Source organism: Cololabis saira, chromosome 21, assembly GCF_033807715.1.
Source record: "Cololabis saira isolate AMF1-May2022 chromosome 21, fColSai1.1, whole genome shotgun sequence".
NCBI classification, from domain to species: Eukaryota; Metazoa; Chordata; class Actinopteri; order Beloniformes; family Belonidae; genus Cololabis; species Cololabis saira.
Window position 1 is genome coordinate 5,566,098 of NC_084607.1, and position 19,473 is coordinate 5,585,570.

At 39.8% G+C, this 19,473-nt stretch overlaps 1 protein-coding gene across 1 annotated transcript; it reads right to left on the reverse strand.

Moving 5' to 3' along the window:
- Positions 1–1,280: 1,280 nt before the first annotated feature.
- On the reverse strand, positions 1,281–18,643 carry hlfa (HLF transcription factor, PAR bZIP family member a). Its single transcript, XM_061711177.1, has 4 exons — positions 18,422–18,643; positions 16,284–16,682; positions 4,642–4,856; positions 1,281–2,708 (listed from the first exon to the last, which is right to left on the reverse strand). The coding sequence occupies exons 1-4, from the start codon at positions 18,534–18,536 to the stop codon at positions 2,493–2,495; spliced, it is 945 nt and encodes a 314-aa protein (XP_061567161.1). The 5' UTR covers positions 18,537–18,643; the 3' UTR covers positions 1,281–2,492.
- Positions 18,644–19,473: the final 830 nt, after the last annotated feature.

A 19,473-nucleotide genomic window follows, 5' to 3' on the forward strand; every position in this document is an offset into this window, starting at 1 on the left:
AAACCAGTCCGTCAGTGAGAAACGAGGTTCCCTCCCGTCATAGTAACGCCATCCCTTCAAACGGGACAGACACGAGGACCAAAAACAGAACAAAAAGCCACAAAATGTGAGCGCTAACTCGTCCCACCGGAGCTGAACTTGGTGTGAACGTCCGTGCGATACGGCGCCCCCGTGTGGTCGGTAAATAAAAAAATAAAACCAAACAAAAATGGCAACTTGAGGAATCGTTGTTTGACTCATTAATACATTCTGGACAAGCAGCTGCTTCTTTTGGGTTGCGTGAACATGAGACCGACCGTGGCAACAACAACAGTAACCATGACAACGATGATGATGATGATGATGATGATAATGATGATGATGTGATGATCACAATAATGCCCACAAAGTTTTTTGGGGTGCTGATGAATCTGTGTAAAACTAGTAGAAGGATATCAAAATACCACTATATGTGCATCTGTTTAGTCATCGATTTATTCTTTTGTAATTATCTGGACCTGTTTGTGCCTTTTAAAATACACAGTTCAGTGATGTATAGGAAAAATACTGTACAAAAGGAACAACTTATATAGAATAGGTTTATATAAACATATCTCTTATAACCAATATATCATCTCTGTTGTGAATCGTTTGGTCTGCAGTAAACAAATCGATCGGGTCAACCACAGTATTGGACAAACACCATCCAACTCTCTTTGTCAACACCTTTGTACATTCAGACGCCGTCTTGGAAAAGGCGGCGAGCACGAGGAGCGAAGCCACTACAGACATCTGTATCGTACGGTTAGGGTTAGGGCCGGGCAGCAGGAAAATAAAATAATATTTTAGAGGAGGAAGATTTTTTTTTTCACTATGCACTTCGAGAAAAAAGTCGAAAGGTCGAGAAAAAAGTCAAAATAACGAGAAAAAAATCGAAATGTCGAGATTAATGTTGAAGTACAATTTCTAGAAAAAAGTCGTAATGTTGAGAAAAAAGTCGAAACTATGTGAACAAAGTTGAAATGTTTAGAAAAAAGGTGAAATTTCGACTTTATTCACGAAATTTCGACTTTATTCTTCAAATTGTATTTCAACATTAATCTCGACATTTCGACTTCTTTCTCGACATTTCAACCTTTTTCGAAATGTTTAGAAAAAAGTCAAAATGTCAGGAGAAAAATCGAAAAATTTGGTGAATAAAGTTGAAATGTTGAGAAAAAAGGCGAAATTTCGACTTTATTCACTGAAATTTCAACTTTATTCTTGAAATTGTATTTCAACATTATTCTCGACATTTTGACTTTTTTCTCAAAGTGCACAATAAAAAAAAATCTTCCCCTCTCAAAAATATTTTTTCTCCTGCGTGGCCCTAATACTCTTCCGTAGTATCGAGTCCTAAAAATAACGATGGAAAAAAAAACAACAACAAAAAAAAACTCTTATTAGTCATGCTAAGTTTAACAGAAGCTCGAAGGATTATTAACAACTTTGCAAAAAAAAAGAAAAATCAAAAACAAACAAAAAAAACAGAAAAGATTTTCATTCTGTGAAAGAAATCATGCTTAAATCTGAAAATAAGGAGCTAAACAACAACAATTTCCAGAGTAGTATTAATACTAACATTTATATTAACAGAATATATATATTTATCTATATATATATATATATACTTTTTTTTTTTAAAGAAAAAGCAAACAATCTGAGAAATAAAAAGGGAGATAAATATGAGGCGGAGGAACCTTTAAGCAGGTGACGACGTTGCACCAGGAACAGATTGTGAGACGCGCATTAAGTGCAACAGAAGGTTATCTAAGGGGGCGGAGCCAAGGGGGCGTGGTCAGACCAGGACAAGAATTATTGCTCAGTGTCTGAGGAAAAAAAAAAACAACAAAAACAACCAAAAACAAAACACAAGAATGGATAGAAAAACAAAAAAATGAGGGCAAAGAAAAACCAAAAGTAAGTGCTATCAGAAAGTAAATACATTCGAGAGGCTGGAGGGGGGAGTGGCCTTAAAGTGCCCGAAAACATGAAGATGGAGGAGGAGGCGGGGCTTCAAAAACACTAAACTCCACAGAAGCAGGTTCGTGGGCCGGGGGGGGGCAGGAAACAGTTCTCAGTCCTGATCTCACGTATAAAAATCGGTATGAAAGTGAAGAAACAGCATGGCATCGATTCTCAAAGAGGGGGCGGGGCTTGTGGTGGAGGGGCGCGGCTTGTGGTGGAGGGGCGGGGCTTCTCAGCTGGTGGGTTGGCTCATTGCTCCTCACAGTACGTTAAAGTGGGAAGTCTGCACGTGTAAATATATATATATTTACGTGTATATTTAGTCAAAACGGGGAAATAAAAGAAGGAACAGACGAACTGAAAGTCGTGATAGAAGTCAGGTGTGGAACCAGAATCATTCAGGGGCGTGTTGGGGAGGGCGAGGGGGCGGTGCCACCAAAAGAGTTGTCCTTCCATCTCCAGGGGCGTTGGGTGGCCGGCGGGGGAGCGGGGGCACCTAGGGGGGCTCACAGGGGCCCGTGCCGGGCCTCGTATTTGGACAGAACGTTCTTGCAGCGGCCCAGCTCCTTCCTCAAGTCCGCCACCTCCATGCGGAGCGCGTGGTTCTCCTTCTCCAGGAAGCCGGCCCGGATGGCGATCTGGTTCTCCTTCAGCCGCCGCGCGTCCCGGGAACGCTTGGCCGCCACGTTGTTCTTTCTGCGACGGGCCCAGTACCGGTCGTCCTGCGGGACGGGAGAGACAGAGGGGGACAGAGTTAGAGCTCTGGACGGCAAAACACAGAACACTCTGGGTTAAGAATGGGCGATATTTTACCGTTCACGATATGCCGTCAAAAAAATTCCCCACGGTAAGAATTTGTCATCTCGCGGTAAAAACGATAAATTCCCGTTGATGACGTTTTTGTGTAAAGCTGATTTATGGTTCTGCGTTAAATCGACGCAAAGTCTACGCCGTAGGTTACGCGGCGGCGCGTAGCCTACGCCGTAGACTTTGCATCGATTTAACGCAGAACCATAAATCAGCCTTAACAAATGGCGGAAGGCGGATCTGAGAGCGAGGAGCTCGTTGTTAAACGAGGCTCCAGCTCCGTTATCTGGAACTGGTTTGGATTTAAAAAGAGAGACGAGGAGCAAACATCATCTATTATGTGCAGAGTCTGCAAAAAAACAGTGAGTGCAAAGGATGGCTTTTATTTATTTGTCCTGTTTTTTATAAGGTTGTATTTTTTTCTACTTTGTGATTTTATAAGCTAGGAAAACTTGAAGGACAATGGTACTTTTGCTGTTTGCACTGTTATCCCACTGTTTAAGCCATACAGTTTGAATAAATGTTGAATCTGTTCTTACATTTCAAACTTGTTTCATTTGAGTCATTACAGTTTTGCAGTACAGGTGAACTAATTTAATTGGTTTTTATTAATTCCATTTAATTGGTGTAGTTTAGTAGCATTTAGTATCTTTTAGAGCAGTGTTTTGGCTCCAAAGACTGAATGTGGTGATAGATTTATAGTTAAAAAGGTGGAGTTGAATTGGTATTTTTTTTATCGTCATTTTTATCGTTATCAGGATAAATGCCAGAAATTATCGTGATACATTTTTTAGTCCATACCGCCCATCCCTAATGGATGGACAGAAGGACGGATAGATGGATGGATAAAAGGACAGATGGATGGACAAAATGACAGATAGAAGGAAAGATAGAAGGACGGAAGGCCTGCTGGGAGTCCCGGTCCCGGGGGGAATCCTAGACTCCTGGACCGGGAGTCGGTCTCAGCCACGGAAACAAGTGTAACTAGATCTTGTAATGATTTTGGATCTAGAAAATGACCTGGGGGGTTAATTGATTAATTAATTCCAATTAAAGGTGGTCTGGTCCAGTGGGAGGAGCCGTGCCTGTAAATGGAGAGGACTCTACACACCTAGGACTCTAGAAGAGCTGTGGTGCCGGTAGAACCAACGGGGTTTCATTAGTATTCTGTAAATATAACTTGTCCGACTGCTGCACTTATGCATTGTTTTTTTGCTCACTGGACGATATTAAAAGGGCAAAAAAAATCACTTAATCGTCATCAAATGGACTTTATTTTGCAGCCTTTTTTTGAAATATTATAAGGTTAAACTACCGTATTTTCCGCACTATAAGGAGCACATTCAATGAATTAGGTATTTTAAAACTTTTTCCATATATAAGGCGCACTAAATATCTGGTAAAATACCGACTATAGTGGCTGGGGTTGAGTTACGCATCTACCTGATGGAGCTGCTACAGGAAATGCTACAAAATCCTACAGCAAATGCAAAAAAAAAACAAGAAGAAAAGTACCGTATGTCAAACTTTATTAACAAAATAAAAACCAGCTTTGCTCCGTCTCGTCAAAGTCTCCATTATGTGAGTCAGCGTCGCTGCTGTTGTCTTGAACGTCTGTGACGATTCCTGACGTTTTTAGTGCTGTAACTACATTACCCACAATCCCCCTGACTGCAGTAACAGAAATTACCATAATGATCATATATAAGTCGCACTGCCGGTTTTTGAGAAAATTAAAGGCTTTTAGGTGCACCTTATAGTGCGGAAAGTACGGTACACTAGTCAGCTTTCCGGCCCTCTGGGTCAGAGTGTGACAGACAGACAGACGGACAGCCAGCACCGTCTCACCTTCAGGTCCTCGGGGATGAACACCTTGCGGGCCTTCTTGATCATGGGCTGGGGCTTCAGCTCCTCGGCGGAGAACTTGCGTTTCCGGGGGTCGAACATTTCCTGCCCGGGGACGCTGGACAGAGCCAGGTCGGCCGGGTCGGGGTCGTAGGTCACCGGCACCTGGATGGTCTCGGGGTCGATGGGGCTGGGGGAGTCCCTGACGACGGGCAGCGCTGGGGACGGAAGAGAGACGGCTCGTTAATACTGGATTTTTATTAGTCTCAAACAAGCACAAGCAAACAGGACTGTCTCAGAAAATTTGAATATTGTGATAAAGTTCTTTATTTTCTGTAATGCAATTACAAAAACAAAAATGTCATACATTCTGGATTCATTACAAATCAACTGAAATATTGCAAGCCTTTTATTATTTTAATATTGCTGATCATGGCTTACAGCTTAAGAAAACTCAAATATCCTATCTAAAAAAATTTGAATATTCTGGGAATCTTAACCTTAAACTGTCACAATATTCTAATTTTCTGAGACAGTCCTGTAATCATTTTTAAAAAATTAGCACATTTTGCACTCCAAACAGTGTGGAACGTTTCTCATAGCATGAGTTTGAGTTAAAAAACTACCGAGTGGAAACCTGGATAAAAGCACAGGTGTGTGCAAATTGTGCAAGAAATAATTTGCTTTCGATCACCGGAGCTCTTCCAGTCTCCGCTCGAGCAGGCAGTCCTAAAAAAGCTTGAATATAGCTAACTTGAATTTAAGTTTGTGCCTTGTGGGCAATGCAATCATATTCCTATTATTCACATTGCACTTTATGTCAACACTCAGTTATCAAAATAAACACAATTTTGTTGTTTAAGCTCATTTATGTGTCAATTCAATGATTCAGTCAAATAACAAAATCCATTTAAATTGAATCGTGTCAAATATTGATATGCAATTAATTAATTACAAAGCCTCTAATTAATTAGATTAATTTTTTTAATTGAGTCCCACCACTAATATATATATACACATACATACATACATACATACATACATACATACATACATTTGATGAGCTGTTACCACTTATATTATCGATAATAAATGCTGCACCTTCGGGCTGAACCTGTCTTTTTTTGTACATACATATACAGGACTGTCTCAGAAAATTAGAATATTGTGATTTTCTGTAATGCAATTAAAAAAACAAAAATGTCATACATTCTGGATTCATTACAAATCAACTGAAATATTGCAAGCCTTTCATTATTTTAATACTGCTGATCATGGTTTACAGTTTAAGAAAACTCAAATATCCTATCTCAAAAATTTGAATATTCTGGGAATCTTAATCTTAAACTGTAAACCATGATCAGCAATATTAAAATAATAAAAGGCTTGCAATATTTCAGTTGATTTGTAATGAATCCAGAATGTATGACATTTTTGTTTTTTTTAATTGCATTACAGAAAATAAAGAACTTTATCACAATATTCTAATTTTCTGAGACAGTCCTGTACATACATACGTATAATACATAACCCGGACTACATGAACCGGCCACCAGAGGGCGCCACAAGCCCACAGAACCACCGCAGTCACATGACCAGCTCTCTCCTCAACCTGCTGTATCTGCTCAGCTGATCTGAGACCAGTCATGTCTGTCCTGAAACCTCTCCAGGAGATGCAGCCGTCACGTCTCTCCCACTGTTGTGAAACAACGACCTGAGACCCTGCAGGAGCTCCAGTCCACCAGCCGGCCTACGTGGGACAATTACCTCCCTGATTCCTGACATTAGCACCGATCTGCTGTTTCTTTCCCCCCTAATGCCCAACGCGGCGGCTCTTCCTGCCCCTACGAGGGAAACGCTGCTCTCTCATTAGCCGCTGATCCACCGGCAGCTCGTACATCATGACCCACATTTACTGGACCAGGCCGCCGTGACACCGGTCGATGCTCGGCCCGGTTCCTGCCCCCCCTCTCCATCATAACAGTCTGACGTCACGGCAACCGGATGTTTGACTGGTTTCTCACATAAATCTGAGTCTCAAAAACAGCAGGTCGTCATTTTGTGCAACAGAGCAGAAAGATTCAAATTAGTCGCATTTAAGACGACCTGAATCAACTCTTTATCGGTTAAACTCGATCTGGAGGGTTTAGTTATAAATTATCAGCTGCATCTCATCATCTTCTTTAAGTTCGGCCTCCAGAAACGAATAAAACACAATCCAGGGGTTTCATTTATGGCAAGCCCAAAGAGTCAGAATTTAGCACTTTTTGAAAAACGTCTTTTCAAAAAAATAAAACCACAGAAAAAGGGTTGGTATGTTAAGTTCGTCAACGAAAATTATGACTAAATATCGTCGTCAACGAACATTTATCACCTGAGGAAAACGAGACAAGACGCAACGAAAATGCTGGTCATGTGATAACGATAATTAAATATATAATGCAATATCATAGAGGAATAAAAATGAGACAAAATGTTCTATCAAAGATCCTTAATATCCATATTTTAAGTAGTTTCCTCTGGTTTAGTCTTTAAACCAGTTTAGTCTTTAGATTTTTGGATACACTTTCCTACATAGATGTGGAAAAGAAAACCCAATGTGTCGTCGGAAAAAGAAAAAGAGGGAAAAATAAATATGTTGTAAACTCAAATTAGAGTCTTCTGTATCTGGAATGAATGTATTCTTGAGTCTATAACGTAACAATAATATAATAATAAGATAACCTTGTTTGATTGTAAAATGGGTTGGCTAAATACAATCTTTGACTAAAATGAGACTAAAATGCTCAGACTTTTAGTCGACTGAAACTTGACACGACTAAAAGGAGAATGAACGTGATAAAACTAATAAAAACTAAAATGATAGCTTGACCCAAAGACTAGACTAAAACTAAAATTGAAACAGAAACAGAAACAACACTAGTGTAGGAGAGGAGTTTAAACCGCTCATGCAAAGACAATAGAAACAAAATTATTATTATTTTATGTGCAATTCAACGCCTGAATCACGATGTGTTTCTGCCACAAAAAGTGTAAAAGTCCTGGAATCGAGAAACGAAGTGCAAACACAAAGCGCTTTTTTGTTTTTTAACACACAACGTTTATGTTGGTTTTTTTTTTTTAGATGTTTTAAATTGCAAATCTCACATAAAGCAACTTTGAGGCCTCATCATTAAGATTCTTTACGACTTTATTCAGACTTTTTATTTCTTTTTGACGAGCTGCAATCACTTTTATTAACCATAATAAATGCTGCACCTTCGGGCTGAACCCGTGGTTTTGTTCTGTTGCATTTACAGATATTTATAAACTAAACTAAACCGCTCTGGACTGTTTTTGCTTACTTTTTTTTACTGATTTGATGCATAAATCATGGAGTTTCCATATACAGGACTGTCTCAGAAAATTAGAATATTGTGATAAAGTTCTTTATTTTCTGTAATGCAATTAAAAAAACAAAAAAAGTCATACATTCTGGATTCATTACAAATCAACGGAAATATTGCAAGCCTTTTATTATTTTAATATTGCTGATTATGGCTTACAGTTTAAGATTAAGATTCTCCAGAATATTCAAATTTTTTGAGATAGGATATTTGAGTTTTCTTAAACTGTAAACCATGATCAGCAATATTAAAATAATAAAAGGCTTGCAATATTTCAGTTGATTTGTGATGAATCCAGAATGTATGACATTTTTGCATTACAGAAAATAAAGGACTTTATCACAATATTCTAATTTTCTGAGACAGTCCTGTATTTATAAACTAAACTAAACCGCTCTGGACTGTTTTTGCTTACTGTTTTTTACTGATTTGATGCATAAATCATGGAGTTTCCATATAAATGTGCTGAAGTGCTTTTGCTTTTTTTTTTAAAAATCAAATAAAATTCTGAAAATAGTCAAATGTATTGTCATTTTTGGCGCTTATAGGAAAACAAAGAAGGAGGGGATTCAAATAATGACGTGTCGCCCTGCAGGAAACTCTCACCGACTAAAAGCAGCAACAACCTGGAAATAGCCGGCTCGGCCGACGCACCTGCAGCCGTCGCCCTGATCTAATTAGTGAAGTGAAACTCTTAACTCTAAAATTAACCCCCCAGATGTGAGCTATAACGAGCTGCGAGGGAACAGGACTCCTGACGAATTAACCTGCACACTCTGCTTTATCTTTATCTGGTGTCAGCAGTCGTATCAGCGGGCGTGCCGGGATAACGCGCCCAGGGGTTGAAGGTCGCTTTATTTTCTGCAGATCTCTTCCTTTTCCTGATTGTTTATCAATAAAAACACAGAAACCAACAAATGGATCCGATCAGAGCTCAAACTGCCGCCCCCGACCGACAGCACTTTAACATAAAGGTGCACTTAAGCCGGCGTACTAATCCGCCGCCCAAAATAGTCCCGACCGGCAGCAGCTTTTACCTTCTGTTAGAAAACCGTTTGAGAGATGGGAGTTTAATTCTGGTCAGTTGTGTGAAATAAGACTTGAAAACAGCCATTGTGGCATAGAATTGTCAAATTGGTTTAATTCACTGTACGAATTGTTACAGATTACTTTTGTAATACTGTATTTGACCCGGTCTTTGTACGTTTTGACCGTATAGAAACGTAATTCTTGCCATTGTTAGAATGAGATGTACCTGCTGTACAGGACTGTGTCAGAAAATTAGAATATTGTGATAAAGTTCTTTATTTTCTGTAATGCAATTTAAAAAAAGTCATACATTCTGGATTCATTACAAATCAACTGAAATATTGCAAGCCTTTTATTATGTTAATATTGCTGATCATGGTTTACAGCTTAAGAAAACTCAAATATCCTATCTCAAAAAAATTAAATATTCTGGGAATCTTAATCTTAAACTGTAAGCCATAATTAGCAATATTAAAATAATAAAAGGCTTGCAATATTTCAGTTGATTTGTAATGAATCCAGAATGTATGACATTTTTGTTTTTTTAATTGCATTAGAGAAAATAAAACAACTTTATCACAATATTCTAATTTTCTGAGACAGTCCTGTACTCTACTACCCTTACTTTTTAACAACTTGTGCTTTTCATTATTTTACCTCTTTTCTTATTTGTTATTTACTGTTTAATTGTGTCTTGCCGCTTTTAATTTTGATGTAAAGCACTTTGAATCACCTTGTGTTGAATTGTGCTATACAAATAAACTTGCCTTTCCTTGAGTTTCAGAGATCTGAGTTTCAGAGATCTGAGTTTCAGAGATCTGAGTTTCAGAGATCTAAGTTTCAGAGATCTGAGTTTCAGAGATCCGTGTCCCGGGGGAACTGCTGAACCCGCCTGGATGTCTGGACCCGCGTCACATGGTGCGTTCTGGGTTTTCTCTCCCGAGATCAGCTGACGCTGAGAGAATCTTCTCATCCAGATTCTCATCAAGAATCATCACATTTTAGTGAAGGAAGAGCTGGAATCCTGCAGAAAACCCGTAGAAAGAACCGGACCTTTCCTTGAATAACACGCAGGAATGCTGCAAACACGCCGCTGCGCCCCCACCTACATCCGGCTGCCCCCCCCCTGATCGTGGGTGTTATCAGCTGCTTGTGCAGGCCCGGGGGGGCTGGAGTCGTGGGTAGGCCTGTATTTTTTTTTTTCATCATTACATTACAACTTTTGGTTATTTTTTTGTTTATCCCCAAAAAAGGAATATTTTGTTGGAACCAGAATAACTGGTGCCATGTTTTTGCCTTTAAATATGTTTAAAGGTATGAAAATATTAAAGTGTTAGGTTATAATTGCATAAATTGTCTATATTTCATTACTTTATATACTGTCTTGGGGTTACATTCGCAAAAAATGCTAAAAACCAAATGCTCAAAAATTAAAAACCAAAATAGACCGAAAATGGAACAAATAAAAACGGAATGTGGGAAAAATTAAAACCGATTTCATCGTCTCTGTTTCCTCCCTGGATCTGTTTGATAATTTTGACGCACGATGTTTCTGTTTCAGTTCTATCAGCATTCTGGGAGCTGATTGGTCCTTACAGCATCATTAGCTGCAATACTTGCTGTTTAATCTCAATATAATACTAGTAGTAATATTTTGCATAACTACAGTCATATAATTCAGGCAACAGCTCAAAAAACTATTTTAATAACACTAACCCAAATCAATATCGGAATCAAATCGAATCGGATCGAATCAAATCCTGATAATCGATTCTGAATCTTAAGAATCTTTGAATTTGAATGGATCCCCAGCTATTGTCGTGGGGGGGGTTGGAGTCTGGAGGGGGGGTTGATCGGCTGGTTAGACCAGGCCAGGCCCGCTGAGCTGGAACAATAGCGAGTGCATGTGACACCGGCACGGCCGAGTCCATGTGACCTCTGCAGGGAACAGGCTGTGCTCTGGCTCAGGCCGGGCGTTCCCGGGGGGAGTGAGGGGGGAGGAGGGGAGTGAGAGTGAGAGTGAGGCGGGGAGGGGGGGTGAGAGGGCGGGGGAGAGACGTGACCAGCTCCCGCTCTGAGCTGCACACGGCCGCCGCATGTGTCCGTCACATGGCCCTGCTGCACGCCGCAGGAAACCCCAGCCGCTTCACGTGAGCTTCACCTACACACACACACACACACACACACACACACACACACACACACACACACCTACTCATACACACTCACACACCTACACACACACGTGCAGCGAGCGAGGCTGCAGCTGCTCCGGAGCATCTGTTTACCTCTGGCCGCCGCGGCGCTCACATGTGAGCGGCGACTTCACGCTGCTGGGCTTGTTTTGAACGAACTAGCGTTTCTTCGTCAAATCGAAGCCGTCGTACAAATATCTGACATCTCCTCGGAGCTGGGAGGCAGCGAAGACGGAGGCCCGACCGCAGCCGGTTTACCAGAAACTAGTATCGCCAAAATAAAAAAAAATCCCTCTATATACAGGACTGTCTTTTCTGTAATGCAATTAAAAAAACTAAAATGTCATACATTCTGGATTCATTACAAATCAACTGAAATATTACAAGTCTTTTATTATTTTAATATTGCTGATTATGGCTTACAGTTTAAGATTAAGATTCCCAGAATATTCAAATTTTTTGAGATAGGATATTTGAGTTTTCTTAAGCTGTAAGCCATGATCAGCAATATTAAAATAATAAAAGGCTTGCAATGTTTCAGTCGATTTGTAATGAATCCAGAATGTATGACATTTTTGCATTACAGAAAATAAAGGACTTTATCACAATATTCTAATTTTCTGAGACAGTACTGTATTTATTTATATATATATATTTTTTTTTTAATAAAAAATATATATGATATATTAAAATATATATGATATATATTATATATTAAAAATGCATATATATGCCTTAGTTTTTTACCAACATGGTATTAACCATTAATATATACACAAAATATCGCCAAAATAAACATTCACGGTTCTTCTGAAACCGAGCTTGGATTCTCCTGGATGACTCATCGCATAGGCCCCGCCCCCGCCCCGATACGATTGGCTCCCAGACCGACTTCAGAAGCAAGTGGTGACCCATCTAAATATAGACGTGTTCTGAACCTACTGATGTTTTTACTCTCATTATAACCGAGGAACCAAACGAGAGTGGGTGTTCCTCAGGGCTGCGTTTCAGGACCCATTTTATATTCATAATATCTACTGATGCACCGAAATTAAAATTTGTGGCCGAAACCGAAACCGAAAATAATAATAAACACCGAATACCGAACAATACCGAACATGGTTCTTCGCAGTTTTTCATTTATTTTGCCAATTTTTTCACCATTGCATAAATCAAATACATTTGATTTAGGCATGCTTTTAAAAGAAAAAAATCTTTTACAAAATTACAAGGTAGAAAATATTTATTGAACATAAAAAACTGAATTTTTTTTAAATTTCCCAGCATTATGTTGTTTTGGTTCCACCTCCTGGTGAATGTTAGCGAAAATTCTTATGTGGTTACCTTTTGGTTGGCCAACGATTTATGACAACGCCGTTATTAATTGTTCGGCTTTTTTCCCACGTATTCCACCGAACACCGAAAGTGTTTTTTTGCCATTTTCGGCCGAACAATTTCGAAAAAAAAATCGGTGCATCACTAATAATATCTTCATTTTGGACTTTCGTGTTATTTTTTGCCTGTAAATCAAATAAAAAACCACTTCTTGGACATGAAGTTGCAGCGAAGATGGAGGCCCGACCGCAGCCAGTTTACCAGGCGCTAATATCACCAAAATAAACATTTACGGTTTTTCTTGAGCTGAACGGCCTCTTGGATTCTCCTGTATGATCGTATAAACCCCGCCCCCGCCGCGATACGATTGGCTCCCTGACCGACTTCAGGAGCGAGCTGTTCAACCGGACGGGCGACCCACCCAAAAAGAGACGTGTTCTGAACCTACGGGAGTTTTCTCCTGACGGTGTTCCTCAGGGCTGCGTTTCAGGACCACTTTTATATCCATAATATCTTCATTTGGACTCTCGTGTTATTTTTTGCCTCTAAATCAAATAAAAAACACTTCTTGGTAGGGATGGGCGGTATGGACTAAAACATTTATCACGATAATTTCTGGCATTTATCCCGATAACGATAAAAATGACGATAAAAAAAATACCAATACAAAAACATCTTCAACGGGAATCTTTCTTTCTTTCTTTCTTTCTTTCTTTCTTTCTTTCTTTCTTTCTTTCTTTCTTTCTTTCTTTCTTTCTTTCTTTCTTTCTTTCTTTCTTTCTGGCTCATTTGTTATTACATGTTCTTTTAATTTAACCCTTGTACTGTCTTCGGGTTAAAATGACCTAATTCTCCTTCCTTCCTTCCTTCCTTCCTTCCTTCCTTCCTTCCTTCCTTCCTTCCTTCCTTCCTTCCTTCCTTCCTTCCTTCCTTCCTTCCTTCCTTCCTTCCTTCCTTCCTTCCTTCCTTCTTTTCATTTCCCTCCCTTCCTTCCTTCCTTCCTTCCTTCCTTCCTTCCTTCCTTCCTTCCTTCCTTCCTTCTTTTCATTTCCCTCCCTCCCTTCCTCCCTTCCTTCCTTCCTTCCTTCCTTCCTTCCTTCCTTCCTTCCTTCCTTCCTTCCTTCCTTCCTTCCTTCCTTCCTTCCTTCACGTACGTTGTGCGTGGATTTAACGCAGAACCATAAATCAGCTTTACACAAAAACGTCATCAACGGGAATTTATCGTTTTTACCGCGAGATACAAATTCTTACAGAGGGGAATTTTTTTGACGGTTTATCGGGAACGGTAAAATATCACCCATTCCTACTTCTTGGACATGAAGTTGTGATTCGTTTTCAGCAGACGATGAATCTGATTCTGCAGCAAGAAACTTTGACATCAACAAAAATTGAGAGTTTCTTTTTTCAGTCGACTCAGAAGTGTCCTTTAAAACCTAGGCAAGTTTATCCGACTTTAATCACATCTGGATTAATCGGAGCAGCCTTTTTTAATCCACCTTCACGTCTTTAAGTAAAGACAAAAACACCTCTCTGTTCAGCGAGTCACGCGAGCTTCGGGTCGGGACTCCTGTACGATTAAATTCATCACATCACAGACGAGGTAACGGCGTTTACACAACCTGGCCGAGGTCTCTTCCTTCCTCGCCGTGCGAGTCCGGGTCAGGAATCAGAGACAGGAAGTGAGAGGGGGCGGTGTCTCTGACGGGGGGGGGTCTGCAAACATCCCGCCGTCGCTGGACTCTAACGCCATAATGAGGCTCTGTGTGTCCGCGGCCGCTTCAGGCGGGAGGTTCTCCCCGATGTCACAATAAAACTACACAACCGAGCGTGCAGGATCCGTCTCTGATCGATATGTGACCCTCAAAACCCTGGTTTGTGTTTACGAACCAGAACTCGGCCTTAAAACCAGTTTTGGTGACTCGTGAAGCATCAATGGAGTTCCAGCAAAGCCTTCAAAACAACCTTTTAAAGACTCTTTGTGACTCTCATGACTGATTTCAACAGCAGTTTCTAATTTTACGGAATCAAAGCCGATTTCAAAAACAGAGAAAATTAAACTCCTCAGCAGCCCTTCAAAATAAGAGCTCAAACAACAGTTTACAACAGTTTACGAGCCAGAACTCGGCCTTAAAACTAGTTTTGGTGACTCGTGAAGCATCATTTGATCGGTTCGGTATCAGAACGCAACCCGGTTCCAGCAGTGGCTCTCGTGGACTTTAAAAACAACCGTTTAAAGGCTTTTTGTGACTCTCATGACTGATTTCAACAGCAGTTTCTATAATAATAATAATACATTTTATATGTATAGCGCTTTTCTAGGTACTCAAAGACGCTTTACATTAGTAAAAATCAGTTTTACTAATTTTAGGGAATCAAAGCCGATTTCAAAAACAAAGAAAAATAAACTCCTCAGCAGCCCTTCAAAATAAAAGCTCAAACAACAGCGTGAAAAGCTTTTTCAGGGCTGATCCTGTTTTCTCTCTGACCCTCGAAACCCTTGTTTGTGTTTACGAGCCAGAACTCGGCCTTAAAACTAGTTTTGGTGACTCGTGAAGCATAATTTGATCGGTTCGGTATCAGAACGCGACCCGGTTCCAGCAGTGGCTCTCATGGACTTTAAAAACAACTGTTTAAATTTTCTACTAGAAAATAATGTGCAATATCATTCACTGCAACGTGCATAAATAACATCTGTGAATATCCATCTGTTTTTCTTTTTTTGTATACTAGTATTTTTTATTTATTACTATTTTTATTCTCCTTCTTCTTCTTATTATTATTATTGTATATACTGTTTATAGTGTTTATTATTATTATTATTATTATTATTATTATTGTGTAATATTGATGCCTCTTGTCTGGAATCTGGAAATTTCCCCTCTGGGGGACTATTAAAGGATTTCTTATCTTATCTTAAAGGCTCTTTGTGACTCTCATGACTGATTTCAACAGCAGTTTCTATGATAATAATAATAATAATGATACATTTTATTTGTATAGCGCTTTTCTAGGTACTCAAAGACACTTTACATTAGTAAAAATCAGTTTTTCTAATTTTAGGGAATCAAAGCCGATTTCAAAAACAGAGAAAAATAAACTCCTCAGCAGCCTTTCAAAATAAAAGCTCAAACAACAGCGTGAAAAGCTTTTTCAGGGCTAATCCTGTTTTCTCTGACCCTCAAAACCCTTGTTTGTGTTTACGAGCCAGAACTAGGCCTTAAAACTAACATCACCAACGTGATATTGGCTCGTTTCTGTGACTTATAAAGCATCATTTGATTGGTTCGGTATCAGAATGCAACCCAGTTCCAGCAGTGGCTCTCCTGGACTTTAAAAACAACCTTTTAAAAAGGACTGGCTTTATCGTCTGACTGTTGATTTACTGCTTGTTAAACTATGAGCTTTTGCCTGTTCTGCACAAAATTCAATAAAGAAAGTTTGGATAAAAACAACCTTTTAAAAGCTCTTTATGACTGATTTCAACAGCAGTTTCTAATTTTAAAGAATCAAAGCCGATTTCAAAAACAGAGAAAATTAAACTCCTCAGCAGCCTTTCAAAATAAAAGCTCAAACAACAAGCTTTTCTCAGATTTGATCCTGTTTTCTCTGGGGCTCCAAAGTTCAGCTCCAGGCTGTAAAACCCGCCATAGCCGGCTGGTTTACGGCTCTACCCGGGCCCCCGGCTGCACGTGCCGCCTACCTGCGGTGCCGGTGCTGCGGAGGCAGGTCTGGGGCGGCAGCGCCGCGTGGACCGAGGTGGTGGCCCGGCTGCTCAGGTCCACCACGGAGGGGGCGGGCGGCGCCGGCGTCAGCGCCAGCGGCTGCTGCTGCTGCTGCTGCTGCTGCTGCTGCAGGGGGGCCGGCACCGCCGCCACCGGGCCCGTCTGGGGGGCCGGCTCGCCCTGGACGGCCGAGTTGGCCGGGATGCCGTTTTCCGACAGGAACTCCTCCAGGTCCATGTATTCCAGCTGGAAGTTGTCGCCATCGTACGGCAGCGTCTTGTCCCACAGGGTCGGGCCCAGGAAGGCCGACTGCGGGTGGTTGGCCGTCCCGCTCTCATCCTCGAGCTTCTTCTCTTTCTCCTTGTCCTTCCCAAATCCTGGAAAAAACGGAGTGCACACACTGTCAGTTCATTGAATCCCCCGCCGAACACGAGCACGGGTCATCGCACGGGTATAAATAGAAATATGTCTGAGGTTTAATCTTACAGGGGTCACTTTAGGGCTGGGCGATATATCCAGATTTTAATAAATATCGATATATTTTCAAACGCGATATGGTACGAGACAATATCGTTTATATCAATATAGATTTTTTTATTTTTTTTAAATTTTTTTTTATTTATGATTTTGATATAGCTTATTTTGTGACAAATTGACTTGAATGTTTTATTTGAGATTTGCACAAATGAGTCGAAATGTCGAGATTAATGTTGAAATACAATTTCGAGAAAAAAGTCAAAATTTCTCCTTTTTTCTCAACATTTCAATTTTATTCACAAAATTTTGACTTTTTTCTCAACATTTCGACTTTTTTATCGAAATTGTAGTTCAACATTATTCTCGACTTTTCAACTTTCTTCTCGACATTTCGACTTTTTTCTTGAAGTGCATTTTTTTTATGATTTTGTTTTATGATTTTATTATGATTTAGATTTTTTTGCTTATTTTGTGACAAATTGACTTCAATGTTTTATTTGAGATTTGCACAAATGTTTTGTTATTTGCACAACTGTCAACCTCAGTGGAAAAGTCTGCCTGTTACTGTCTACATTGTATTAATTGCACAGTGTATTTTAATTTAATTGTTATGCAGGAAAGGGATATTTGTTTTATTTTATTCAAGAAGCATTTTTATTCTATATATGCAGGCAGTTTATTTTTATTTCATTAGTTTTATACATGTTGATATTGTGCAGACCTCTGTTAATAAAGGAACCTGTGTGACATTTGGCACGAGGCTTTGTATTAAAACTAGAAAAACTGAAAAAAATGAAGCTAACAGAGATGCTATGCTATAATGTTTTGGGGGAAACCCCAATTATGTCACGGAAAAAATATCGATATATATCGAGTATCGCCATTCAGCTAAAAAATATCGAGCCCAGCCCTAGGTCACTTCAATCAATATGACATCAGGGAATCTCGTTAAAATCATCCTTATTTAGTGATGCTTTCCTTTTAAAAAATACTCAAAGGGAAAGACATTTCAAATGAGGAGGAAACAAAATGGATTATTACTCATTTATATGCCAATTCAGTTCAAAAAGCACTTTAATAACCAGATTTGAGCAAAACTCTGTAATGAAATAGAATAAAAGCAATTAAATTTGCAAAAATATGTTGTTATTTGTGTGAACTGGTGATTTAAAACTGTGAGTCCATTCATTATATTATTATGACGCCGTTTACATTCAGGGATATAAACACAGAGCTGCTTTTAACCAGAAAACACGCCCTCTACCGGCGAGAAGCGGCATCGCTAATATAATAATAAATCCCACAGAAGACGAGAGGGTTTACAAGGTTAGAAACAGCACAAATCAGGACGATAACACATGCAAATCACAGCATTTATAAGCTAATTTATTATAATATATTAAAATAGGGTGAAATGCGCGTCAAAAAAATATTAATCCGAGACGCGCAGCTTCTGTTTTCTTTATCTTTGTCGCTCTTTGGTGAATACGATCATTCTGACGAAGATCGTCAAATGGGAAGAGGTGTCACTCACAGGTGGAAAAACCTCTTTTACTGCGCGTTATCTGTCGAATCCACGTGAAAAAGCCAAGATAACAGCAAGAACAGCAAGTTCTGGACGCGTTAAAAAAATACGTACCTTCGTCGTGATGGAAAGGCAGTTTGAGAGGGTTTTCCAGCAGGGATTTCAGCACGCCGTGGGTCGGCGGCAGGAACGTCGGGTTTAAGGGAAGAGGTCTGGCCATTTTCTCCATATGTCTTGAAGGGCAAAGCTGCAAAAAAGCCTTTATTTCCCCCCCGAGGCTGGCAGGCTGGCTGGCTGGCTGGCTGTCGTCGGGGCTGACTGGCAGAGAGCTGCGGGAGGAGGAGGAAGGGCTGCGGGAGGAGGAGGAAGAGGGAGGAGGAGGAGGAAGAGAGGAGGAGGGAGCAGCTTCTCCTCCATCCATGGAGGAGACGGCGGCGCTGACGTCAGAGCGGGAGGGGGAGATGCGTTCACGGGAACCCGGGAAAAAAACAACTCCTCGGGATCCTCGGGACGCCTTCACGGACTCGTTCGTTAGTTATTTACGCGTATAAAATACAACATGCTACGGAAGAGTATTAGGGCCAGGCAGGAGAAAAATAAAAATAATATTGGAGAGGAGGAAGATTGTATTTTTCATTATGCACTAGGCCCTAATACTCGAAAAAGTCGAAATGTCGAGATTAATGTTGAAATACAATCTCGAGAAAAAAGTCGAAATGTCGAGAAAGAAGTCAAAATGTTGAGAAAAAAGTCAAAATCTCGTGAATAAAGTTGAAATGTTGAGGAAAAAGGTGCCATTTTTTTCTCAAAATTGTATTTCAACATTATTCTCGACATTTCGACTTTTTTCTCGAAAGTATATTTCAACATTAATCTCGACATTTCAACTTTTTTCTCGACATTTCAACTTTTTTCTCTACGACGGAGTATTAGGGCCAAACTAAGACAAAAAAATTGGAAATTACGAGAATAAAGTCACAATAATATGAGAATAAAGTCGTAAAATTACGAGAATAAAGTCATAATATTACGAGAATAAAGTTGTAATATTTTGAGAATAAAGACGTAATATTACGAGAATAAAGTCGTATAAATTACGACTTTATTCTCGTAATGTTACGACTTCTCGTAATGTTACGACTTTATTCTCATAATATTACGACTTT

Bases quoted from the DNA above. Each gene is read 5' to 3' on its own strand.
- hlfa (XM_061711177.1), bottom strand. From the start codon at position 18,536: ATGGAGAAAATGGCCAGACCTCTTCCCTTAAACCCGACGTTCCTGCCG. The intron at 4,857-16,283 runs GTAGGCGGCACG...TTCCGTCCCCAG, and splicing joins CCGCAGCACCGGCACCGCAG to CGCTGCCCGTCGTCAGGGAC. The intron at 2,709-4,641 runs GTGAGACGGTGC...CCCGTCCCGCAG, and splicing joins TCATCCCCGAGGACCTGAAG to GACGACCGGTACTGGGCCCG.